Source organism: Ictalurus punctatus, chromosome 23, assembly GCF_001660625.3.
Source record: "Ictalurus punctatus breed USDA103 chromosome 23, Coco_2.0, whole genome shotgun sequence".
Taxonomy (NCBI): Eukaryota; Metazoa; Chordata; class Actinopteri; order Siluriformes; family Ictaluridae; genus Ictalurus; species Ictalurus punctatus.
In genome coordinates this window covers 20,148,468-20,175,868 of record NC_030438.2, presented here as the reverse complement: position 1 = coordinate 20,175,868, position 27,401 = coordinate 20,148,468, and the positions used below count along the sequence as shown (strand labels likewise).

The following is a 27,401-nucleotide window of genomic DNA, read 5'->3' as shown; positions in this document are numbered from 1 at the left end:
GGGGTCGGTGTTGGTGTTTGGGATAGGGTGGGGTTAGGGGTCGGTGTTGGTGTTTGGGATAGGGTGGGGTTAGGGGTCGGTGTTGGTGTTTGGGATAGGGTGGGGTTAGGGGTCGGTGTTTGGGATAGGGTGGGGGTTAGGGGTCGGTGTTTGGGATAGGGTGGGGGTTAGTTTTCAGAGGTTTTCGTCTCGAGGTAAATCATCTGTATTTATATTCATGAAGCGTCTCTTGATTGTAGACTTTGTCAATGACACGCCTACCTCCTCCAGAATGTTCTTGCCTTGTCTAGATGTTGTGAAGGGGTTTTTCTTCAACAAGGAAAGAATTCTGCGATCGTCCACTTTTGGTGTCTCTGAGCTCTCCAGTGCGTTCCTTCTTTTACAGAATGTACCAAATTGTTGATTTGTCCTCTCCTAAAGTTTCTGCTATCTCTCTGATAGGTCTGTTTTGTTTTTTCAGCCTAACGATGACCTCCTTCACCTGCATCAACACGTCTTTGGACCGAATATTAAGATTTCTCATGAACAGATACCGAATGCAAATTCAACACTTGGAATCGACTCAAGACTTTTTATCTCCTTAATTTGTCATGAAATAACGAGGAAACAGGTCACACCTGGCCATGAAACTGCTTACCAGTCAATTGTCCCATTACTTTTGAACCGTGTAAATGGAGGGACTCTGTAAAAAAAAAAAAAGGCTGTAATTCCTAAACGGTTAAAATGCTATGTCATGTAGATGTGTTATGTTGTATTTTACACCTAAAATGTTAATGAAGCACATTACATATTAAAAGAATTTTGAATGCAGCAGTAATGTTTTTAACCTTAATTACTTATAAACTATCTAAAAATCTGTGTGTGTATATATATATATATATATATATATATATATATATATATATATATATATATATATATATATATACACACACACACACAACCTGTGTCTGGTTTAGAAAAAAAAAGTATTTTGTTGTTTGGGAGTCAAAAAATGGAGACCTATGAACGATATGGAGATGCCAGTGATGATAAGCCTGAAAATGGCTGTGTTTATAGCTCTGTTTGTGAAAGAATATTTTAAAAAGTGGGTTTTATCTCTCCAGGAGCAAAATGGAGCCTGATGCAAATTCTCCCACACGCTGAAGTGCACGTCGGCTCTAACCGTGTCTGATGCTGTGGAACTTCAGTGCCTAAAGTGAATACAGTCATGGACTCAATAAAACATTTCCTCTATGATGATACACACAACCTTTCGAAAGACTTTGGTGTGAATGAACACTTTAAAATGTTGTATGTTTGAGCTGTTAAATGAAGAATCAAGTTGCCAGTGTTTTTAACTGTGTACTGATGTTGTGATGTTCGGTGAGTGTAATTGTGAGAACTTTCCTGGATGCTCATCTGGGCCAGGTCACTTCTGGAAGTAATAGTAATAATAATGACTTCTAAAAGATCCGACACAAACAGCGGACTGTTTCTCTAGTCTTCAGTTTGTATTTAGTACTCATATTTATTTTAGATATTTAATGAATGAACAATCTGTGACCATCTCTGTGCAGAAAATCCGTCACAGTATCTGCTCATCGCTTTCTAAATACCAGACGTTCTGGATATTGACGCTTTTATAATAAAATAAAGCCGTTTCAATTATTCTAGAATTATTTACAGAGCTGTACATCACACCACACACAGCTCATTTCCTACTGATGATGTAAAACCTGTGAATTTGCATCAGCTGGTGTGTGTGTGTGTGTGTGTGTGTGTGTGTGTGTGTGTGTGTTACAGCAGAATCATTTTATATGCGAGTCCACAGTAATATGGAGATGGTATTATTTATTAAGAGCGTTGATTCCTGACGTTTGTGCGTGAGCACACTGAGACGCTCCTTCTTATCACGGTCACCTTGCTTAATGATCATGACACACCGATGTACAGAACGAGTAAATATTAGGGGAAAACTTTCCAGAAGGCTATCGCTCCATCTTTGTTTTAGTTTCCAGTGAACCGATGCTCGGCGTCAGTGTGAGATCATGCAGCAGCCAGCAGCAGAACAAGGACGACGCAGCACAGCACAAGGTTAATAAAACGTGATTTATGCATGCAGGGCGCATACAAATAGCCGCAAACACACACACACACACACACACACACACATACACCACATCTCACATAGTCTTTAGGCCTATATTTAGTCCGGTCTGCATTTGCACGTGGATCCTGTAGCGCTCTGGTGCGAGTCTGAGGAAAGCAACCTGAGGAAATGACACTGCATTAAATACAAGGAAAAGAGAAGCATGAGAACGTCAGGAGTCCGATCTCTGTCCGTCATCGGACTGTTCTGTGAGTCCAGACTGTGTGTGTGTTTTTGTCATTGCTACGATATTTATAAGGGGTCCAAGCACTTCTGCTTTTAACTGTTATGATTATGATTAATTGTGAAATTTAGTTAAAGTGTGGGTTGGAGGAAAAACAAAAATGTGTACTCATTTACATTCCAAATCCACACACACACACACACACACACACACACACACACACACAATATTTTTTTTATCAGTTTATATCCTCACTCTCAGAAACAAGGGTATTAAACTGTACCTTTAATTGTCGTTGGGGTAGTACACTCAAGCGTACCCCATTTTCCCCTTTACTTTTTCACATAGAAAGCTTTACAAGTTTTACTTTAATGTATTTACGTGCTTTAAACCATTTTCAAAGGTACTCTACATCCACATTTCCAGGTGAAACACACATATTAAAGGTGCTAAGGATGTGCGCCTGATGGTACCACCCCAACGACAATTAAAGGTACAACGCAGAACCCTTTTTTTCTGAGATTGTACGCTGATATTTTCCATTCCTGCTTTTCCATTAAAACGAGGTGACCCAGCTTTGATCAGCCCCAGACAGGAAGTTAGAGATCCCGTATCAGCCGTGCGCTCAAACTCAAATGACTTTACTACTTACTGTTTGTTTTTCTCTAAGATCTGTAATGTGTAATGCCATTTCTGAACTTTACAAACAATATTTCACTTCATTAGCTTTACATTAAGAGTTCAAATTTGGCTAAACTAGCCCAACTAGTTAGCAAGCTAGCTTGCGTGAAGCAGCCGTCTTCTTGATGTGGCTAGCTTTCTAACTATCTTTATACATAGCTAGTAAACTATTTAACATTTTTGCCGGCTAATTCACTGGCTTCTGGAAGATACGTGTATGGCGTGATCTGATTTTCAGCTGTAACGGAGTTATAGTTTACAGAAATGGACTCCATGCAACTAAAATTCGACATATTTACATTTTTAAGAAATTCTGCACTGTGAATGTGTTGTTAAACCACACAGCTTATAACACATTAATTCACTGTGCTGTCAATAACTTCACTTTTTTTTGTATGCAAGCTGCAATTTTAATTAAAATGTTTATAGAAAAATGAGGCAAAAAATTATAGTAATGTCTTAATATTTTTTAAGGAAGGTTTTACTGCAAACAACGACCGGATTGTAATCTTAACCTTAATAAAGCCAACAATCTGACATTTCTTCTTCTATAAATGTGCCATGAACTCCAATATTCAGCATTTAGGATTCAAGAACTTTATTATTATAATAATAATTATTATTATACACAAATATATACACAAATGTAGTGTAGGATGACAGGTCGAACGAGGAAATATAAATGTAAATCTATTAGCCGAGTACCAATATTAAGTCCTGTCTTAATGCACGCTGAAATTAAGCAAAGAAAAGTAAATTGTCATGTCCACACCTGCTGAGAATTATTAAATAGCCTATGGTTTTCCCTTTTTAAAGTATATATTTAATCTAACGTAGACCTTCGTGAAACAGTTATCATACAGAACAGCACATTTAAATTGACCAATATTAATGAGTTTTAATCAGTGAGTAAATAATTTAATGATCACCTCCTGACATAATAATTAAAAATCCTGTTATTGTCTGTTATTAGTGTGATTTCATGGTGTCTGATATCCCTTGATTTTCTTCCCTAAACATAATAAAACTCCTTTTAATAAACGTGTGACATTACAATGTGCACGTATAACTTCCTTAGACTCTAAATGGATCATCAGGTCCTAAATAAAATGTAAAAATTCTGTATATTAGATGTTGAAATCACAGAAACTAGCTGCCTTCTCCTGCACTCGTCTCGTGCACGCGCCTGGCTGTTAGGAACACCCGTTACTTTTTTCCCTCCGCGTTCACATTCTCGACCGTACCATAAAGTTTTGACAGGAAGGGGTGCTCTATAATTCTGCCTCCCAGTTCAAAAGCATATATTTCACTTTTTCAAATTTCAGCTCGAATGTTATTGACGTGAAACGGTCCAAATAATCATTCTTTTAAACTGAGTCGTCACTGCCAGTAGATACGCGCTGAAAACATTGTTTTATTCTCTGTTGGCCCCCGCCAGTGTTACACTTTTGTTCGACTTCAGCTGAGACTCTGCATTTCGATGCTATATCGCTTTGTTTAATATTTAGCTAGAAAATAATAAAGTTTAAAAAAAAAAAAAAAAAAACTTCTAGGTGTATTTTAAAGATTACTTTTATAAATAAATAGTAACGATATGTTTCTGCTTAATGTAAAAAGTTAGCGCTAAGGCTGCTAGCATTGAGCGGCTTTCATTTTAAATTTTTTTCTCTCCATTATTTAGCCTAAACTAGCTAACTTAGCTAACCAGCTCCTTGAGGTTCTTTAAGCTAGTTATGCTAGTTGTACTCGTTATTCTAATTAGCGACGCTGCTCATAATAGTAATAATAAGAATCATCATCATCTATAATGTTTTATTTTTTGTTTGTTTACTTTTTGCTTTAATAAATTTTCGTGCACTGCGTAAGAGAGGACTTTTATTGTTTTATTTAAATAGTGTTGTTTTTAAAGAGAGAGAGAGTGAGTGAGTACTTTTAGTATAGAAATAGTTTGAGGTAAATGCTAATATTAGATAATAAACAGTGTTAGCTGTGCTAAGCTAAAGGGACTTAAAGGGAGCGTACTGGGTTAGAGGATGCTCATGTGTTCCTTTGATAAAGTGGATTTTAATCGCATCACACAACGCAAAGTTTACGAAGCCGAGCAGGATCATGGACACGGGGCTCATTCATCAAACGGGAGGTAGGAGGATAAAAGTCAAATAAATCATTTCTAGCGTGTTCGACAGAAATCTCGCGATACTCAGCGGGATTTCCCTGTGTAACGGAGAATGTAATGAATGAAGGTGTGTGACGTTTCGTGTGGTGGTATTTTTCGTTCATTTTTGTGTTTGTGACGTCATTGTGCCATATCCGGTCCTTCTCCATCACGTGTATGAAGGTGTATAAAGGTGTTATAACGCCTGTCGGATTGTTTGAGGAGGTTTATGACTGTGTAATGTGTGGATCAGTGTGTGTAAACAGAAGTGATAAGTGTGTAATCTATTCAAACTGTGCAAACACACACACACACACGACCATCCACTGTATGAGCTCCTGTGAATGAGCTGTTGATATAGAAACGATAACTGTTAGAATGATTGCATTAATGTACACCTGCACTATTGTTATAGAGAATTAATCAACACCTTCTGACCAATCAGAGTGCAGGATTTAGCAGCGGTGTGGAGTTTAAATCAGGAAGTGTATATGTGTGTGTGTGTGTGTGTGTGTGAGAGAGAGACCTAGTTATATGAGTGAACAGAGAGAACAGTGTGGTTTGTTTGGTGTTGATGTTGTGAGGTATTTTGAAGCGACGTTGTGTATTTGTTATTATTCTTTCTTTTTTTAAAATCGCTTTTCAGCAGAAGCGAGCGGTAACGGAGACGAGACGAGACACTGTGGTCTAATCACATCGTCAGGATATGAGTTTTTAACTTTAATTATCTCAGAGCTGAAACCACAGACCGCGCTGCCGCTCGTCTTTCTCACGTGCACACGTATAAGGTGAATAAGAATAACTTGTGACCTCAGGTTTGCGCGTCTTTCCCACGCTCAGCGTTTTTAAATGAACACCAACCATCAAGCGGTTTCATCTTCATCTTCATCATCTTCTCAATGTCTCAATCTGATGTTTTAAATGAAGATTAGTAATTGGATAATTCAGGTTTCTGAGACACAGAATTAATGGACTGTTTCAGGAATCTCAGTGCGTGGGATTAGGATCGAACACGCTGCTGACCTTGACATCGCCCGTTACATTTACATGCCCGTTTGTTTACGTAAGGATGAACATCAGCGAGATTTTCCCGTTCTGTCCTCTCGTTAAGATCCGAACTTCGAATATTTGTCGAATTTAAGATAAAAACGCACATTCGAACGCAAAACCCTGCGCTCGACGTTCTTTCCGTAACGACGCACTAAAACACGCACGATGAATAACTAAAGCATAAAGAATTCACAATATTGTATTACAGTCCATTTTATTTATTGTTTTGGTTGTGTGGTTTTCTTTCTTTTGTCTCTTTCATATATTTCAGGTGTTTAATTTTTTTTTGGACTTTCCAATTCCGACGTCTGAATAATCTTAAGAATTAAAAGTTCATCGCTCTTTGAAAGGGTGTTCTTGCATTATTATGCTGTTATATTATCGCTATATCGATATGGCATAAAATGGTCTTAAAATGACAGCGGTATCGTTTATCGGGATTATTTCTGGGACGATATATCGTCCGGTAAAAGTGACAGGAGTAAGGCTGGAGAGTTAGAAACATGGTACGTATACAAGACATATCAAGATAATCGCGTAATTATTACGCTGAAAGATTATCGTGATTATTGTGAACATCTTGAGTTCGGTGTAAGAAATGTTGAAGCTGCTTTGATTTACGGCTGATCAGGGGTCTGGGTCACCACTTTCATCTCAGTAAAATCACTCCGACTTTGCGTTTACATCCAGACGATGATTTAAGAAAAGAAAAAGATCATTTTTTTCTCCTCAGGACTTCACTGATCTTAAAGCACAGCGTTTGAGGGACGATGGAGGACGCTTCGGAGACACGCACTGAAGAGTCGCAGCACGCTTGATTTCTGAACGCTAAATGATTTATAAGTAGCTCATTAAAAGGAGCGGTACGTGGATGTTGCGTGAAGTCCGTGCCCTGTTGCAGCATGCCGGAGGAAACCACCGATTTTGCAAGCGATGCCACGATGACACCTCACAATCGAGTGTGGTTTAAAACGGACTTGGTTTTAAAAGCCTGAGTGACTCAGCGAAGGACTCTCTGAAGTAAAGGAACATCTATAAATACACGCGAAATGACGTCTAAACCCGTCCCCGTGCCCATGCTGAACGTCCTCCCGCCGTCGTCGGATAACGACTCCTGGTCTCCGTCGTCGAGCCCGCTTCCTCAGAGACGGCGGATCCGCGATGCGATCGGCAGGAAACGCAGGACCCAAGCTCAGGAGGACAGCGCCCTGACGGATGGCGACAGGCCCAAGGGCAAGGAGAGCGAGGAGACGATGAGGAGGAGCCGCTCACCTGTCTGCGTAGAAGGGGAGAGGCTTGTCGATGACTCTGCCTCCTTACGTCTGCCTCCGTCTCGGTGTTCCTCACCGAGCAGCAGGCGGTCTCGGTGGTCGCTACGTAGTTTGCTCTTGAAGGACTCGGACTGCGAAAGCTGCAGGTTAGTGAGAGGAAATTCGGTACCAACCTGCAAAAAAAAAAATTAAATGAATATATTTTAAAAAAACTGTAAATGACGTACATATACAGATTCCAGTGCATGTCATGTAAGTGTCCAATTTTAACGCCCGAGAGATGCACGACCGATGACGTGGAGCTTACTGAACGAGGCTTCAGTCTCCACGTCATCTCCTACGACGTCATCACGGACCAGTCGGACTCAGCGGATGGAAAACACTGCGCGAAGTCTCTCCATGTCCTCGTCCTTCCTGTTTATCTTCTGACCCTGATGCTGCATGTGTGTGTGTGTGTGTGTGTGTGTAATGTGGAATTGCTCATCAGCACCAGGCTAAAACGCTCGAGGTGTCAGATTACGTTTATTTATTGTTCCTCACCTCTCGGTGTTCATATTTAATCAGCTGCATGCAGCACAGATTACGTTGTTCTTTCTCTCTGAACGTCATCTTCATCACTTATTTATAGACACTAATTGTGTAAGAGCAGCTTGAGTGTATTTATTACCTTGTCGGGACGTTCGGGAGATGATGTAAGACATTACAGAACACACTTTAGCTTTCAATAGCTGTTTGTTTTCAATACCATCTCATTGCATCCTTTAGGATTGTCAGATATTGATTTATTTTAATTTAATTGATTTAATTTACAGAGGTCCTACGCAAAATACGAAAAGGTCGGTAGGTTTGAGAATATAAGGTAATCAGAGTAAACGTGATTGGACACCACGGCAGTGTAATAGTGGAGGCGATTAAATCGTTGTATCACTCAAGCCTAGCGCTATTAACTGTTCAGAATCCTTTTTGTGAATCGATTCTTTTTAATGAATCACTCAAATCAGTTCACACCTTTTGGAGCGTCTTGTTTGCCTTGTTGGAACGAATCTGTCCTGTGAGTCGATTCTTGTAATGAATCACTCAAATCGCTTCACACCTGAATTGACTCTTTTGGAGCGTCTTGTTTGTCTTGTTGAAGCGAATCCGTCTTGTGATTCGATTCTTTTAATGTATCACTCAAATCAGTTCACACCTGAATCGAATCTTTTGGAGCTTCTCGTTTCTCTTGCGGGAGCAAATCCTTCTGGTGAACCGATTCTTTTTAATGAATCACTCGAACCAGCTCACACCTGAATTGAATCTTTTGTATTGTCAGACACCATTTCACCTTCTTTCTTATCAGATCATTGCATCATTGTGTGTGTGTCTGTGTTTGTGTGTGTGTGTGTGTGTGTGTGTGTGTGTGTGTGTGTGTGCGTGTTTGATCAATACTGCTGAACTGCAGAAGCTTTGCATTTAGAGAACAAAAACAAGAACAAAATAATTTTTTATTTACTCGGACCACTTGTGTCCCAAACCCTCAACCCTGGCTTTAAGCTGCTTCATGTTTTTTTCGATGTGTGTGTGTGTGTGTGTGTGTTCCTCTCTACTGAACAGACTTGCGCAAGGTGTGTGAAAAGCAGCAAGAATTTGCATGTTGTGCAAAAGTGGCTTTCCCATCCTAATTGAAACTTTCTTGCTCTTTGGCCCTGTAATGAACATCACCCACTCACTCTCCTCCTTCCTGCCCCCTTCATGCCTTTCTGACTCGATTATCACAGCAGTGGGGCAGGTTACACACACGCACACACACACACACTCATCGGCAACCTCATTGGATTTTTAAATCTTTTGTAATGGCCCGGATTGGGTTAATATGATTGGATGTGTGACAGTGTACAGTGTGGTTAACATTACACTAAACCGGTTTATCCCACAGCACCTGCTGAGTTCTGCGTTCTGATTGGTCAGAAGGTGTTGATTAATTCTCTATAACAGCAGCTCTGACAGTAGTGCAGGTTTATATTAACGTTATGGTTTCTATAGTAACAGCTCATTCACAGGGACGTGTACGGAGGATGCTCTACTGATGATATACAGATGAAATAAAATGGTTACTATGGTGACTTGTAATTTTCCTGACATCTTCTGGACAGAGGAGGTTTTTTTTTGTGGTTTCTTTTGTCTTCCAAAAGTTGTGACAGCTGTGGTTTTGTTTTTGTTTATTTTCTTAGAATGAAAAAAACTTGGTTATTTTTATTGAGAGATTAGATTAATTAACAATTAACCTCCAATAAATTTATTTATTTATTTACTTATTGCCCATTTTACAGGTCACATGATTAAACAGACAGAATTTATCCTGTTGCAGTGTTACATCTGCCGTCCTCACAAGCTGACACTGGAGACTCCTTCCATCAGTGTTGCATAAACACACAGAAAACTTCACCACGTCAACAGTCCGCTTGTTATCAGTCCGTCTGAATGAGCTGTTACTATAGAAACCATACCCTATTATTTTAATACGGACCTTTGACCTGCAGCTACACTACTTTAAAATGAAAAATGAATCAGCACCTTCCGACCAATCGGAATCCAGAATTCTTTAACGTTTAATCACATGTCCATGCGACGCCGCTGTGTTTTTTCTTTTTCTAGCGTATGGAGCCACGGAATCTCTCAGTAAAGTATAAAGCTGATAAGATTTATAAACGTTTAACTTTAGACACTTTTAAGCAATATTTTGGCAGCACATTCTAATGTTCAAATGTTCATTAGAAAAAGCTAATCAGGTTGAATTTGAATTATGAGTTATATTATGTACACACACACACACACACACACACACACACACACACACAGAGGAAATCTAAATACACGTTTCAATAAGCATTGTAAAAATATATGTTGTATAAATCTTTTTTTTTTTGTATCTATATTTAATGTATATTTACTGATGCTGAACTGAATGAAACCCAAAAAATAAAAACCGGGTGACGTCGCTTCTAAATCCGCGCATGCGCGTCTCAGCCTCCAGTCGGAAACGTATTGTAAACCCGTTGTAGCCCGCGTGCGCGTCCGCGTCCGCCTTAACTCTCTACATCCTTTTCTTTTCATTCATCCGCCTTCTATCCATCATTTCTGTTCATCAGGTCAATTTAATCTCTCTGTAAAAGGGCGCTGGAGAGCCTCCCCTTCCTCCTCCTCCTCCTGCTGCTGCTGTCCTTTTCTCCTCCCTCTATTCTCCCTCTCTCTCTCTCCCTCTCTCTCCCTCTCTCTCTCTCTCTCTCTCTCTCTCTCGGACCGGAGGACCGCGGTGGAAATACAAATAAACGCCCGGATATTTTCTTTCCTTCTTGCCGAACGGACCTCCGGTTTGAGTTTATTTCAGTTTATTGGAGTGACATTAGCGTCTTGTGTGCGGTATGAGCGCAGCAGCGCGCGCGCCGTGTTGAGCCGTTATACAGGCGTTATGACGCGCACCGCGGAGTGAACTGGATCTCCCAAATCCAGTGAGATGTTCGAGTGAGTACCAGAGCCTCTGCCTTCACTACTCAGCATTTATAACGCCTCTGTGACGCCTCTGCGACCGGCTCGCGCTTCAATTCTTAATAGGATTAAGTAGCGTAATGAATGTGTGTGTGTGTGTGTGTGTGTGTGTGTGTGTGTGTTTCCGTCGAGGTTGCTCTCTTTCTTCTGTCTCCACATACAGGAGGATGAGACAAAGCAGGGCATTAAGGCGTTAAAGCCGATTTGAGGTGTGTGTGTGTGTGTGTGTGTGTGTGTGTGTGTGTGTGTGTGATAGCCTTAAAGTATAAATATAAACAGTGTTTATGATTCATTAAGCAGGAATTGAGAATGGAGTTGTGATTTGTGTGTCCATGTTGTGCTATCTCTCTCTCTATCTCCCTCTCTCTCTCTCTCTCTCTCTCTCTCTCTCTCTCTCTCTCTCTCTCTCTCTCACACACACACACACACACACACACAGGTTATTCTGCTGAAGGTGTAGTGGAGTGTGGTCCAGAGAGCCTCTCCAAACTTACGATGCACACAGAGCAAAAACACACCCTTGATCTGTCTGCGTGCGGTTTTTCGTTTAACTCGAACTGCTGATGCATTCTGTACTTTGCACCTTTTTTTAACTCGTATTGTCTCGTGCTGTCCTAGCTCTCACACTCACACTATGCACTCACACTCACACATACACTTACTCACACACACACACACACACACACACACACACACACACACACATCCAGAGCTGTGTGGAGTTTGGGTCAAAGGTCACAAGTCAGAAACGTAAGGATCAAAATGGTGTCCTGAAGCAGTGAGACCTGATGTTCACACATAACTGCTACATCCTGTGTTCTGATTGGTCAGAAGGTGTCGATTAAATAAGGAGTAACACACCTGAGGAAATGCTGGAGATGCACCCTGAGCTTGATTATTTTACTGTAACAGTAAGTGTTTTATTCCTCTTACACCACAGCAACTTAATAATCTGTTTTTTTATTTATTAAAGAACGGCACGGCATACATTTTATCCTTTTATAGTCACATCTAATGTAAGAACTCCTCTGCCCTGTAGATTAGCTCTGACACTGGAGACTCCTTACAGCAATGTTTCTTATCAGTGGAGCGTGCGCTGTACACGTCCCTGTGAACGAGCGGTTACTATAGAAACCGTAACGTATCAGAACCAGTGCATTAATATAAACCTGCGCTACTGTCAGAGCCGCTGTTATAGAGAATTAATCACCACCTCCTGACCAATCAGAACCACCGCTCATCATCAGCGTTTTTAATCCCCAAACGTTACTTAACGTTAAGCGTGTTTAATGTTTAGGTGAAAATGTAAAATGTTCAGGTCTCCTGATTGTGTGTTAACACCGCTCTGTCTGAAGGCTGACTCTGGTGTTTGTGTACAGAAGCTCCGGCCCGTATAGACTCCTGTGTTTTACTGGAAAACTGTTGCCATGGCGATGATGTTGTTATATAAATATGGACCATAATCAGAGCTCAACAGATTTTAGTCTGCGTAAAAAGCTCTTTTTTTTTACATAATTTCCCAGAACAGGGGCGTGAAGGATATCAATGCTACCATGTCCTCCTGATACACAACGCACAATATTATTATCACACATGCTAATATGTTTATATATATATATATATATATATATATATATATATATATATATATATATATATATATATATATATGTGTGTGAATATATATCTTTTAAACAAAAGGATTTTCAACAAAATAATTTAGCAGAGATGCTGCATGTCACATTATAGTATTGTAAACTCTGAAAGCCTTTTTAGAAATAGGTTTAAGAAGATAAATGTATGTGAAATCCCTGGTTTTATGATTGACAGGTTGGTTCAGGTGCTGTGTTGTGGAGAGACACGCCCACTGAGCGCCGAGGCGCCGGTGAAGAGAGACATTAAGAGTTGAGGCAGGACACGGCTGAGCAAGGACACGTCCGTGGTAGTGTTGGGATCTTGAGCTCGATTGGCTAATGCCGCTGTGATTGACGGGAGAGAGAGTATGCCCCTCCCACCCAGGAAACATGGGCAGTTTTGCTTCAACTCGCGATCTCTGGATGATGATGATGATGATGATGATCCGCTGATTCTCAGAGAATCTTTATCACACTCGCTCACGCCTAAGACGCTCAGTATCCCACAATGCTGTGCGTTTTCCGGTGTTTACTGTGAGCCAGTGCACTGCTCTAATCTTTTTTCTGTAACAGAATAAAGCATCATGTTTTGCTGTAAAATAAAAGCTCTAAGTGTACTGAAGTGAATTACAGCGACGCTTACAGTCGACGGAATGTTCCGGACTCTCAGAATTGTTCTCTTAAACACTTTCAAAGTCTCTTTGTGCTTCTCACTGATTAAATTATTTATATCAAATAATAATAACAATAATAACATTAGTAATCATGATATCTGTGCTGTTGTCTCTCCCCTGCAGTACAGCCAGTAACTCCCCCCGCAGCACTCCGGGCAGTTCTCCGTCTCTACGGCGACGGGTGCTGGGTGGGCGGGCCAGCGAGGGTGAGGGGCAGAATGAGCGCACTAGAGGGGGCGGAGCTGAAAGCTCTTCACTGCCCACAGCCTCCTCTTCTTCCTCCTTACTCCCTACACTCTCCTCCTCTACCTCCAACTACCCAATCAGCTCACGGCACTTCACCCGCAATGCCAAGGTGAGTTAGGCTCCGCCCCTAAATGTGGGTTAGAGTTCTTATTAGAACGTTCTGAACACTGGACTGTCCCTGTCTCTCTGAACTCGGTTATTCAGTGACACCGATTTGTTCATATGGTGTTATTCTCACTGACTGATACACACGATCACCCATAATGCATGGTGTGTGTGTGTGTGTGTGTGTGTGTGTGCGTGTGTTATTATTGTTTTATATGGTATTCAGTAGATGCTATAAGCTGTTGTAATGTACTGCAGGAAGAGTTTACATGAATAAGTCATTATGTTTTTGTCTTTTATTGCTGCGTTACAGAAAATGCAAAGCTGGTACAATGTGAGTACCTGTCTCTCTCTCTCTCTCTCTCTCTCTCTCTCTCTCTCTCTCTCTCTGTCTGTCTGTCTGATTATCTCTCTCTCTCTCCCTCTGTGTGTGTGTCTGTTTATCTACCTGTCTCACTATGTGTCTGTTTATCTACCTGTCTCACTATGTGTCTGTTTATCTACCTGTCTCACTATGTGTCTGTTTATCTACCTGTCTCACTATGTGTCTGTTTATCTACCTGTCTCACTATGTGTCTGTTTATCTACCTGTCTCACTATGTGTCTGTTTATCTACCTGTCTCACTATGTGTCTGTTTATCTACCTGTCTCACTATGTGTCTGTTTATCTACCTGTCTCTCTGCCTGTTTATCAGCTTGTCTGTCTGTTGTTAATTCAGTTGCTGGCCTTCATATCGATCCCTGTTTTAACTTGCAATCTTCACGGTCTCTCTCTCTCATCCTTCCTCTCTCTCTCTGTCTCTCTCTTCCTCTCTCTCTCTCATCCTCTGTCACTCGCTTCCTCTCTCTCTCTCTCTTCCTCTCTCTCTCTCATCCTCTGTCACTCGCTTCCTCTCTCTCTCTCTCTCATCCTCTCTCTCTCCCTCTCAGGTTCTCAGTCCCACCTATAAACAGAGGAATGAAGAGTTCCGTAAACTTTTTAAGAAACTTCCAGAAACGGAGCGTCTGATTGTAGGTGAGTGTGTGTGTCCTTGCACTGCTGTGTAATCACTGACACGCACACACAACCTCTCTTATCTACTGTGTGTGTGTGTGTGTGTGTGTGTGTGTGTGTGTGTGTGTGTGTAGATTACTCGTGTGCTCTGCAGAAGGACATCCTGCTGCAGGGGCGTCTCTATCTGTCTGAGAACTGGATCTGCTTCTACAGCAACATCTTCCGCTGGGAGACCACTGTACGTCTGACACACACACACACACACACATCCAAGTAAAGACACTGTTCTGGGATAATCTGGGTCTCTGTGCTACAACCCCAATTCCTAAAAAGTTGGGACGGGGCAGTTTGGGACTAATAGTGATGTGAGAAGCTGAAATAAGGTCGTCATGTGAAACAGGTGAGGCAAGCGTCTAGTCAGAGTATATAAGGAGCCTCCAAAAAAGACCTAGTCCTTCAAGAACAAGGACGGGTCGAGGCAACAGATGCAGCAGAGAATAATCCAACACTTTGAGATCAACATTCACAACAAAGACAAATCAGTAGGATTTGTCATGGGGGCGTGTCAGTGCCCACGGTATGGGGGCGTGTCAGTGCCCACGGTATGGGGCGTGTCAGTGCCCATGGTATGGGGCGTGTCAGTGCCCATGGCATGGGTAACTCACACATCTGTGAGGGCATCATTACTGCAGAAAGATATGTGCAGATTTTGGAGAAACATATTCTGCCATCCAGAGCAGGACAAGGCCAGACCACATTCTGTTCGGATTACAGGCGCATGGTTGCGTGAGCAGAGAGTGCAGGTGTGAGCATGTCTCCTGACCCGTCTCCCATTGAGAACGTGTGGTGCATTATGAAGCGTAAAATAAGGCGACGAAGAGACCGTACGGTCGCGCAGCTGAAGAAGTGCATAACGGATGAATGGGGAAAGTTCCGCTTGTTAAACTTAACCGACTGGAGTCTTCACTCAGCGTCCAAACGCTGATACACAGGGGAACACTCGCCTGTCCAACTGTTTTTGGTGTGTGTTGCAGTCATCAGATTTGAAATTGTGTATATTTTCAAACAAAGAAAAACATGAAATAATGTGTTAATAATGTGTTGTCAGAATTGTACAGGGTGAACTGAATTCTCTCTCGTTCCTGTGATAATCGTAATAGTAGTAACAATAATATAATTAAACGTTAGTAAACGTGTGTGTTGTGTTTCAGATCACACTCCTGCTGAAGGAAGTGACGAATCTGACTAAAGAGAAAACGGCTAAACTCATCCCAAACGCCATCCAGATCAACACCGAGCAGGAGAAGGTACACACACACGCACACACACACACACACACACACACACACACACACGTACACGCACACACACGCACACACACACACACTTTCACTACTAACATACAAACACACACACTACACATATATCAGTAGCAGGCCACTAGTACACATTATACACTCACACACACACACACACATACCGCACAGATTTAAGTTGCAAACAGCTCTGTTGATGAATATATGTCACTCTGTACACACTCCTCCACTCTGTCTCACTCTCACTCTCTCTCACTCTCTCACTCTCTGTCTCACTCTCTCTATCTCTGTCTCACTCTCTCTCTCACTCTCTCTCTAACTCTCTCACTCTCTCTCTCACGCTCTCTATCTCTGTCTCTCTCTCACTCTCTATCTCTGTCTCTCTCTCTCTCTGTTTCTCACTCTCTCTCTCTCTGTCACTCTCTCTCTCTCACTCTCTCTCTCTCCACCGCAGCATTTCTTCACATCTTTCGGAGCGAGGGATCGCAGCTACATGATGATCTTCAGACTGTGGCAGAATGCGCTAATGGACAAAGTAATACACACACACACACACACACACACACAAACACATGAACACCCACACATGAACACACATGCTGACAACATACACACATTCACACTTCACACAGTGCTTGCACACACACACACACACACACACACACACACACACATACACACAAACACATGAACACACACATGCTGACAGCATACACACATTCACACACACACACACACACACATTTTAGAACAGCACTGCGTTCACTTTATTGCACACTTTAAACCGAGTGATCAGAAGCAGTGGCACCGTGCTGCCTTCACCTGCTACCTGACTTACAGTAAATACGAGTTTCTGAGCTAAACGTCGCAGAGCTAGAAACATAAACACACCTGACAGTGTGAACAAGGAACCGTATGAAGAGCGTGAGCAGCTCTGAGGAGCGCAGGGGAACTCGTGATAGATATTTACTCTATAAACACACCTGTAGGACACTGTATTCGGACCAGATTCGTTTATCTGAGGGACGTCGGTAATACTGTAGATTTATTTTTATTTTACACGTCTGCTCAGTGATGAAACGCTCACGTCTCACGTTTCTCCTGCTGAAAATGCTTTCCCAGGTAGCGTGTGTAGTCGAGGTTTTACCGCCCAGGTCAAGTTCCTGTTCTAAAGCATCCATTGTTTTTCTTTTCGTGACTCGGGAAGTGTTTAATATCTGGGGGCGGGGCCCTGAGAGCGATACACACTACAGGACTGAATACAGCATGAGGACGGAGAGAAACACCGACATGGCTGATGGGAAATAGGATATAGGTGAAATAGGATCGCTTAATCCCGTCCAAATAGGGCTTTTGTTTTGTTCCTTTTTTCTGTCTTTTTGCACGAACAGTTCCTTTAGTTAGCTTCCGTTTTTAGATGAATAAAATGCAATATATAGCTGTTTAATGTGTGTGGTGTGAGATTTGCTGGCTGTACTTATTCAGGTTCGTGTGTGTGTGTGTGTGTGTGTGTGTGTGTGTGTGTGTGTTAGACGCTGTCTCCTAAAGAGCTTTGGCACATCGTACACCAGTGTTATGGCACGGAGCTCGGGCTGACGAGTGAGGACGATGATTACGTCTCTCCCACCGGTGAACACGTCAACGGCCTGCTGTGAGCTCCACCTGCTCCTCTCTCTCTCTCTCTCTCGCTGTCTCTCTCTCTTTCTGTTTATTTGCTGTGTGTGTCTGTTTAGAATGTTATACTATATATATATATAATTTTCATGTCTCTCTCAGGCCGGGTGATGATTCCTCCTCCGATGTGATGGATCTTTCCTCAGCCTCGGCAGCTCTCGGATCTTCTCCTCCATCATCGTCTTCATCTTCCGTTCAGCCCATGGAGGTTCAGCCACCCAAACACAGCGCAGATCTGGAGCCGAGCCCAAATACACACTCCACCACACACTCTACCTCCACCATCGCTGCTATGGTGAGCCTCGTACGTCACCCTATGTAACACATCAAGGATAATACATGTGATTTTACGTGGTGACGTTCTCATAGGATCTACGAGTTGTGTGTTTTTGGGTTTTTTTTGGTCTTTCTGTCATAGAATTTAGAGGAAAGTGAGCAGAACGGTCAATCGGAACCGACCAGTCAGGTGCCACCGATGGTTCACGCGTCATCGCTGGAGATGACCAACGACGAGGACCTTCCCACTGACCCGAGCAACTCGTCCGACACGCAGGAAGAGAGTGAGTGCAGGCCGGCACGTCACAGACACCGGCGATATCACATACACATAATTATACGATTAAAATAAATAAAAATCATAAAAATATCAGCAGACCCATGCAGTGGAATTTCCCAATAATGCCTGATACTGATCCTGACATCATGAATATTTTATGAATAAATACAGAAGCTGTTTAAAAGTGTGTGTGTGTGTGTGTGTGTTCCAGGTGAGGTGGAGTCGTTCTGTGGTGATCTGCGAGGTCGGCTCCACATTAACACAGTGGTGAGGATGAGTGTGGACAAACTGCACGATCTGCTCTTCTCTGACACACACTTCCTGCAGCACCTCTTCTCCCAGCGCAACTTCACCGGTCAGTACAGTATGGCATAGTTTAACATAGTGTAGCGAACCGCAGCGTAGCATAGCGCCCCCTGCAGGGCGGCACTCAGTAATACACCCTTTAATTCCTGGTTTAACAAGCTCTTCTTTTATAAACACTTCACCTTACTTCTCACAGCTTCTTACCCTTAGGCATCACCCCTTAGACCACGCCCATTAGATCCCACTCCTTAGACCATGCTCCTAAGAGCTCACCCCTTAGATCCCACCACTTAGACCACGCCCCTTAGATCCCACCCCTTAGAAGGTTTGGAACTGTAGCTAAATGATGATGTCTTTTCACTTTGAACAGAACTGTATAACAAAATATCTGTTATTTTCATTCACTGGAGATCTGGCTGTCTCTCTGGCTGTCTCTCTCTTTCTGTCTCTGTCTCATGCTTGGTCTTTGTTTCTCTCTCTCTCTCTCTCTCAGATCTGTCAGTACAGGAGTGGCAGAAAGACAGCAGCAGTGGGATCAACACTCGAGTTCTGAGTTACACCATCGCCATTAACAACCCCCTCGGCCCTAAAACAGCCCCCGTGGTGGAAACACAGGCACGCGCACACGCACACACACACACATATACACACACACCATACAGAAATAATGGAAACAGATTAAGCTGTAATCTGTATATGGTCTCATGCTGTGTGTGTGTGTGTGTGTGTGTGTGTGTGTGTGTTAACAGACTCTCCATAAGAGCAGTTCCCAAGGTGTGTGTTACGTGGTGGACTCAGAGGTGATCACGTCAGGAATCCCGTACCAGGATTACTTCTACACCGTACACAGATACTGTCTCACCTCCGTCAGCACGCAGAAGAGCCGCCTCAGGTCTCTCTCTCTCACACACACACACACACACACACACCAAAAGCGCAAGCTAATAACGATGGTGATGAAATGTCATCATACAGAGTAACATTACTCTCTGTGTGTATATGTGTGTGTGTGTGTGTGTGTGTGTGTGTGTGCGCGCACAGGGTCTCGTCAGATATCCGCTACAGGAAGCAGCCGTGGAGTCTGGTGAAGGCTCTGATAGAGAAAAACACCTGGAGTGGCATAGAGGAGTACTACAGACACATGGGTACACACACACACACACGCGTTATCACCCCCTACTGGTATCGTCCAGTTTAGTATTTTTGCTAAAACAGTGTAACGCTATAATATGGGCGGGGTTACATGCGAATGAGGATTTGCGATGTCATCAAAAAAAAATCAGTGTTTAAACCAATCACAGGTAATTATATAATTGCTAATTATGTTAAATTTGAATGAAAAATGACGTATTAGCTAAAAAACTTAGCTTTTCAACCTAGCTAGCTGCATAAATGAGCTAACATTGGCGATAATCTGTTGTCATGGTAACATTAAGATGTATCATGTGACATAAATCGAGACTCTGGTACTGAAACTCCACTATAATGGCTAGCTATATTAGCTAATGCTAGCAACATTACGCTGTTAGGGATGGTAGCAGGACATGGGGCGGTGCCAAATCTGCGTACTCATACAGATTCATAGATCCTGGTATATTAATGCCTATTTTTATTTTATTTTATTTTATTTTTTTATGCTTTAAAATGACTTTCGTTGAGACGTGGTACTTGGTGTTTATTCACCCCGTTTTTCAGTTTGTCTGGTAACCATGGTAACAGGTAGCGTACTTTTAATTAAAGCTAATAAGACAGAAATATAATGCCTTATAATCCTCTACAGAAATGCGCGTGTGTGTGTGTGTGTGTGTGTGCAGAGGTGGAGGTGTGTAAGTTGGAGACGCTGCTCCAGTCCGAGGTATCAGTGGTGTGTTTGGGAGAATCAGAAGCGGTTAAAGCTCCTCCCACACTGCGCAGGCGCAAGCACACTGCCTTGAAACGTGCAGAGGGGGCGGGATATGGGGGTGGGGCCACAACCCAAGGGGGCATGGCCCATAGGGAGCGCAGAGACACAGGTGAGAAACGTTAATAATGTTCTGTAAATCTCTGCCCTCTAGTGGTGCAATTTGGGAAATTAACCCAATTTGGGAAGTTCAAATTGGGAAGTATAGTGGGTTTTATTGTTGATATTTTGAAAGAAAACGTTTTTAAAAAGCAGCCAGGTGTGCACTAGGTAGTGTCACTGCCCTCTAATGTTAAATGTGGAGGTGTGTGTGTGTGTGTGTGTCTGTGTCTGTGTCTGTGTGTGTTTCAGGTGCACAGTACCTGAAGTTGGGCGAGAGGTGGCGTGGTTCTGCAAACAACAACAGCATCACCCTCCTGCTAATCATCAGCTTCATGTGAGTTACACTGTGTGTGTGTGTGTGTGTGTCTGTGAGAGAGAGAGTGTGTGTGTGTATGTGTATGCAATAAATATTAATTTATTTATACTCACTCACATCATTTATTCATTTGTTTTGTTTTGTCATTATTTATTTGTTTAACCACTTCTCTGTGGTGTAACCAGATCCAATCACGAACCCGTGTAAGCCGAGATTTATTTCCCATATAAGGACACGAGCCGCAGGGCATTCTGGGAAACAGGCGCAGAACTTTAAATAAGTGTGTTTACTTGCAGACTCACAGTACAGTATTATTTTGTAAACACATTTAAAATATTTTTTTCCATGACAATCAGTGTTATATAAATGAAAGAATTATTATTATTATTATTTATTATTATTATGATTCTCATGACTAATAATGGCGTAATTAGCAGATCCTGTGTAAGATGGACGGTGTTATTGAGTTACAGGACGTCTGTTAAAGAGCTCTGATGAGTTACGGTAAAGATTCACGCCTCAGTTTATCCACCGTCTCGCTTTATTTTGTTTTGTTTTTCTGCATGTGGATTTGACCGATTCTTTTCCTTTCTTGTTACTAAATTGTTTGCCTTAAATATCCTTAAAATATTCTTCAAACAGGAAGGAAGTTATTGACGTAGCGCTGTTTCAGACATGTGACCTTTCTGTGACCTTACCCCTGATTGGATCAGTCCCTAAGTCTGATCAGTCCTGCAGGTTATGATGATTAACTCCATGTACATCCATATAAAACATTCCCGCCCTCGCTGTTGAGACGTGGTGCTGCAGAGAGTCTCGCACGGACGGACAGACCCCAAAATGCCATGCGTAAAAATGCACAAAGAAAAGAAAGAAAGAGAATTCTTTTTTAAATTATAACCAATTGGAGCTATATTTTCTTTTTTAATTCCATTTTCTTTCACTTCTTTTTTTTCTTTCCTTTTTTTTCTCCATTCCTGTTCTGTTCATCTTTTTTCTTTTCTTTGCTTGGGCTGTGTTCGGCTTTTGTTGTTGAACTTTTTCTAAACTCTCTCCCCCTCTCTTTCTTTTTTTCACTGTCACTGTTTCCTTTTCTGTCTCTTTTCTCACTCTCTCTCTCCCTCTGACACTATCTTTCTCTTTCTTGCTCTGTCTCTCTCTTGCTATTTCTTTTTCTGTCTCTTTTCCGTCTCTCTCTCTCTCTCTCTCCCTCTGACACTATCTCTCTCTTTCTTTCTTTGTATGCCTCTCTATTTCCTTTTGTATTTTTTTTATCTCTCTCATTCTCTGTCTCTTTTCTCTGTCTCTCCCTCTGACACTATCTCTCTCTTTCTTTTTTCTTTCTCTGGCCATTTTCTCTCTCTCTCTCTCTCTGTCTCTCTCTCCCCTGCTGCTGCCCTGCTGTGTGTAGGATCTGTATCAGGTACAGTACGCTGCTTCCTTGTTATTGGTGTTCAGTGTTGGATTTGGTTCATCGCATTAACACCATCACTCTGTGGTTCTGTAGCCCGGTGATTCTGTAGCCCGGTGATTCTGTAGCCCGGTGGCTCTGTGGCCCGGTGACTATATATACAAGTGTTCATCCTAACTGGGGTTTAAAAATGAAACCCAAATGTCTCCAAGGCCCTCTAGTGGTTGGTTGTGGTACATATTTTAGCCCCGCCCTTTCCCGTGTTAAGGAGCGTTCACACATGCAGTAATTTTATCGCTGCAAGTCACCAGTCGCTGTACTATGAAGTCACAGGTAGGCGTTCCTACTACTGGTTACCATAGTAACATGGGTGGTGCAACTAGCATTCCACTTTTGACAACACACCAGTTTTCTTGCTGCTAAAATGAAACATTCTGGAGTGAGAGCGATCTTCTATACAATTCACCACCGGTGTGTGTATACACATCACATCCTACGAGATGAAGGAGGAGCAGCGTGTGCTCTTTAAAGCACAATAATGATCATAATAATAATAATAATAATAATAATGAAGCACACTCACTGTTTGTCACAATCGAGCAGACTCCGGGTGTAGCTGCTCTCTCCGTAAGTGAAGCGTGAGAAGCCGGACACGTCACCCAGGACAGGAGCTACCCCGGGATTTAACTCGAGTGCAGCACAAACTGAGTGTTCCATTATTATTTCTTTTATTATTATTATCATTTTTTGGCTTCGAGTTAGCTGACCTTTCACCCAAAAACAGCTTCAGAGCCACAAAGTGGGAGTAAATGGTGTGTGTATATATATATATATATATATATATATATACAGTCATCGGTCGTGTCCCAAACCACCACAGTCCTGTTCACTATATAGGGTTATGTGTTGTTTTAAAACACAGTGCATTATGGGTATTCTGCAGCGGACTCTCCATATATGTGTGTTGGATATCCTTCTTAAATGATAAACATGAAGAAATGAGTGAGCTCATGTGGTAATATTCCTGCTGTGTGTGTGTGTGTGTGTGTGTGTGTGTGTGCAGTCTGGTGGTTTTAGTAGCTCTGAACATGATGCTGTTCTATAAGCTGTGGGCTCTGGAGCGAGCCGCTCACACACTTGAGACATGGCACTCATACTCACTGTCAGACAGGTATGACACACACACACACATGCACACACACATACACACACACTCGCATTACCTGCTGTGCACACACAAGCAAAATGTCATAGATTTTATCCACAAACTGACAAAATATCAGCTCAGATATTACATCACCATCAAAATACTCTCTCTCTCTGTCTGCCTGTCTGTCTCTCTGCCTGTCTCTCTCTCTGCCTGTCTCTCTGTCTGCCTGTCTGTCTCTCAGTCCTCTCCCCCAGTCGTCGTCTGAGTGGATGAAGGTTCTGCAGTTACAGCGTCAGTTCCATCAGACGCAGCTGAATAAGTGGCAGCAAATCCTACACTCCTCAGTCACACTGCTCGACCAGGTGTGTGTGTGTGTGTGTGTGTTAATGTGGTAGTACATCTGTATGCTCTCTCTCGCTCTCTCTCAATTCAGAGTACTTTATTGGTGTGATTGTTTACACACAATCTTGCCAAAGCACTAAAATAGATAAGAAATGAGAATAATATATATATATATATATATATCAAATTAAAAATAATAATTGGAATAATAAAATAATAGTAATAATTACAAAAATAAGTAAATAAAATTATATTTCTCTCTCTCTCTCAGATGAAACAGTCTCTGGAGAATCTACACAGAGGAATAATCAGACCCGAGGAACAGGACACTGTCGCTCCTCCTCCATCTGAACCTCCAACATCACCCACAACAGACACACTGACTGAGCAGTGACACACACACACACACACACACACACACACACCTTCTGACTGTTCACTGATCTTTTATGGACTGCGACCATGTGATTGGGTAAAATTACCCAGAATGCTCAGCCCCTCCCACTGTGACTAACTGTGAATGCAACGCTGCCTTCCCTTGCACCCTAAACCCTTCAGCCTACACCCTAAACCCTACACCCTCAACCCTACAGCCTACACCCTAAACTCTATACCCTACAGCCTACACCCTGAACCCTACACCCTAAACTCTATACCCTACAGCCTACACCCTGAACCCTACACCCTAAACTCTATACCCTACAGCCTACACCCTGAACCCTACACCCTAAACTCTATACCCTACAGCCTACACCCTGAAGCCTGAACCCTACACCCTCAACCCTACAGCCCACACCCTAAACCCTACACCCTAAACTCTAAACCCTACACCCTAAACCCTGTACCCTACGGCCTACACCCTAAACCCTACACCCTGAACCCTAACTCACTAAAGCAATAAATCAGTGGTGGTTTGGGACAGAGCCAAACTGTTCACTCCTGTGTGATATTCAAAATAGGACATGACCACCATTGACTCTCTCCCTCTCTGTATGTGAGTAATCTGCCTGTCCACACACACACACACACACACACACACACACAGAGTTCTAAACAGAAGAGGCGGGCCCTCGTTCTTCAGAGCTTCTTCCTGTTTTTCTGGGGTCAGAGGTGCGCCCCCTCCTCATCTACGGACTGATGTTTTACTTCCTTCAGCAGCGTGATCACTTCATCACTGTTTAATGATTACCCAGAATGCTCAGCTGCTACATGCTTCAGTTTTTCATCTGAACAGTTGGATGTTGAGAGACGGTGCGATCGACCGCTTCAGTATTTATTTCTCAGACTGAATGAAAATCTCGTCGTGTGTGTGCGCGTGTGTGTGCGCGTGTGTGTGCGTGTGTGTGTGCGTGTGTGTGTGTACGCGACGGGAAGCAGGACCACGACCACAACAGCAATAATCATGCCGGGGAAACGTGTGCTATTTATCATGAGACGCGGAGCTGCCTGTACGAGTGATGTGAAAGCGCTCAGTAACCGGGTCTGAAATTAACTCCATTAGCCAAGAAACTCCATGAAATTAGCGTCCGGGAAACAAGTTAATCCAGTATATCTTTCTGTGTGGGATCAACCTAATTATCATAAGTGTCTGTTGTGAAAAGGGATTTGCATAACCCCGCCCACAAGAGTGTGATGCACTGAAGCAAGCGTACACGTCTGTGCTTTTCCAGAAAACGAGGCGTCACCGACACAAGAGCGTTTACATCTTTAATTATTTTACATCCCAACATCAGTCCTCCGGTCCACAAGGAGGCGCTGCAGCAGAAGTCTTTTCACAACCGCAGTGATCATAAACACCTGTGGAATTTTGGGCAGAAATAAATATTGTAATTGATTAATACACGGACAATAATTTCTAAAGTGAGACAAAAGTTAATTTCAGACCTTGTTTTTTTTTAATTATTATTATTTTCACTTTTGTATCTCTCTCTCTCTCTCTCTCTCTCTCTCTCTGCCTAAGTATTATATTTATTTGATGTTACACTGACGAGTGTGTCCGAGCCGCTCGGCGTGCGCACTCTTCTGTCCTTATCGTGTATTTTATTGGATCAAGACTTGAAGTGATCAGGGTTACTGTAGATCTGCAGGCGCGTGCCGATCATCGGTTATACGATACATCATATCGATATTCATCACCATATTCAACTGGAAACATCGTCACGTTCTGTTTCACCCGGTTCTGCCAAGAGCTAGAGGTCCCAGATGTTCAACCAAACATCTGTCGGATCTTCTTCATAATCGGATGTCTGATTAAAGACAAAGCACTCGAGACACCGTCTAAGTGAAATGATAGCAATAATTATTTACTTTCTGAAATATTCTCTCTTTACAGTTAAAGTTTTTCAAACATTAAATAAAAGATTACTCGGCGATTCCTGACGTAACGTAATTTTGATCTAAATTTAATTAAAGAAATGTTCAGAACGAAAATGTAGTCCAGTTTCTGTTCATTTTTCTGGAAGCGTGATAAGCCCCGCCTCTTCTCTGTGTTTTTTTTTTTTTGCAGGTTGCAGCGTTTAACCAATCACGATCGTTTCTCTCGGCAGGTCTGCTCTGATTGGCTGCTGGCAGCCGCAGTAAGAGAGCGCGAGACGTTAACGTAACGTGACGTAGCCGCAGTGACGCCATAAAAAAGAGAAGGAAACAGTTTTTATTACGGAATCCTCACGACGCCGTCTTTCACACAGGGGAGCTAAAGTATTTCCACGGATCTGAGCAATATTAATAAACTAACTTCAGTTTTTCTTCACTGTCACCATGGTAACCTGCTAACACCCTGGACCGGTGTAAAGTATGTAACATATCGTAAAATATATATATATATATATATCGTAACCCGCGATTAATGCAACGTATAAACGTATCGGCACACGCCTGCTGTAGATGCGACCATCTGAAAGTACACACACGCACACACACACCCACACACACACACATACACACATACACACACACATTGTAATATTTATGTTGCTGTTTAAACTCTGAGGACCAAACGGAGCTCGGGCTCAAAGGGACGTCCCTCGCTGTGTCTCTCTGCATTTCACACCTTGTGTTGTTTTTACAATTTTAGCTGCTGTGTGTGTGTGTGTGTGTGTGTGTGTGTGTGTGTGTGTGTGTGTGTGTGTGTGTGTGTGTGTTGTGTATTTTTTAGTGATGATGTCTGTTACTGCTGTTCCTCATCCTGCACTCCTCCTCCCTCCCTCTCTCTCTCCCTCTCTCTCCCTCTCTCTCTCCCTCTCTCTTCCTCTCTCTCCATCTCTCTCTCTCCCTCTTTCTCTTCACGTTTGTATTTATTTGTGTTAGCGTGGAGGAGGAAGTGTGATTTTGCTGTAAAGATCTGATTCGGATGGTGAAAGAAATAAAACTAGAACGTTTAGTAAAATGAAGCGGTGTATTCTGGGTTTTTTGTGTTTTTATCAGGTTCCTCATTACGAAAGGATTTAGTCCTAAATCGTTGGCACGAGCGTCCACACAACAGTTTGGTTTCTGTGAAAATCCCATAAATTCAGGGAAACGCTGGCGTCCTGCTCGTGCTCCTGAGCGTGTGTGAGTTTGCGCATCAGAACACTAACTAACGTAACGTGTGTTTATTACCTTCACAGCGTTTAGCCGACGCCCGGAGCCACTTCTCAAAGAGCGTTAGTCGCTTTATTGTAATGGCTTTAATTAAAGAAT

At 42.4% G+C, this 27,401-nt stretch overlaps 1 protein-coding gene and 1 long non-coding RNA gene across 7 annotated transcripts in view; both read left to right on the top strand.

Moving 5' to 3' along the window:
- Window positions 1–810, top strand: part of LOC128628993 (uncharacterized) — a 7,464-nt gene extending 6,654 nt beyond the window's left edge. Inside the window, exon 2 of the long non-coding RNA XR_008393292.1 lies at window positions 461–810. This is a non-coding gene — a long non-coding RNA (uncharacterized LOC128628993). The remainder of the gene's footprint in view (window positions 1–460) is intronic.
- Window positions 811–2,203: 1,393 nt separating this feature from the next.
- gramd1a (GRAM domain containing 1A) lies at window positions 2,204–27,108 on the top strand. 6 transcript variants are annotated; one of them, XM_053674804.1, is made up of 20 exons: window positions 2,204–2,340; window positions 6,935–7,618; window positions 13,429–13,660; window positions 13,970–13,990; window positions 14,587–14,671; window positions 14,785–14,888; window positions 15,862–15,957; window positions 16,421–16,501; window positions 17,499–17,617; window positions 17,743–17,944; window positions 18,059–18,200; window positions 18,408–18,551; window positions 18,996–19,117; window positions 19,252–19,394; window positions 19,544–19,647; window positions 20,317–20,514; window positions 20,754–20,838; window positions 23,295–23,402; window positions 23,623–23,743; window positions 23,995–27,108. In XM_053674804.1, exons 2-20 carry the CDS (start codon window positions 7,251–7,253, stop codon window positions 24,115–24,117), a joined length of 2,598 nt encoding a protein of 865 aa, XP_053530779.1. In that variant the 5' UTR covers window positions 2,204–2,340; window positions 6,935–7,250; the 3' UTR covers window positions 24,118–27,108. The 6 variants fall into 6 exon arrangements, with proteins under 6 accessions (XP_053530779.1, XP_017308346.1, XP_053530780.1 ...); XM_017452857.3 differs by lacking the exon at window positions 2,204–2,340 and adding an exon at window positions 4,462–5,136; XM_053674805.1 differs by lacking the exon at window positions 2,204–2,340 and adding an exon at window positions 4,463–5,136 and having other exon boundaries at window positions 17,743–17,935.
- The last annotated feature ends 293 nt before the right edge of the window (window positions 27,109–27,401 follow it).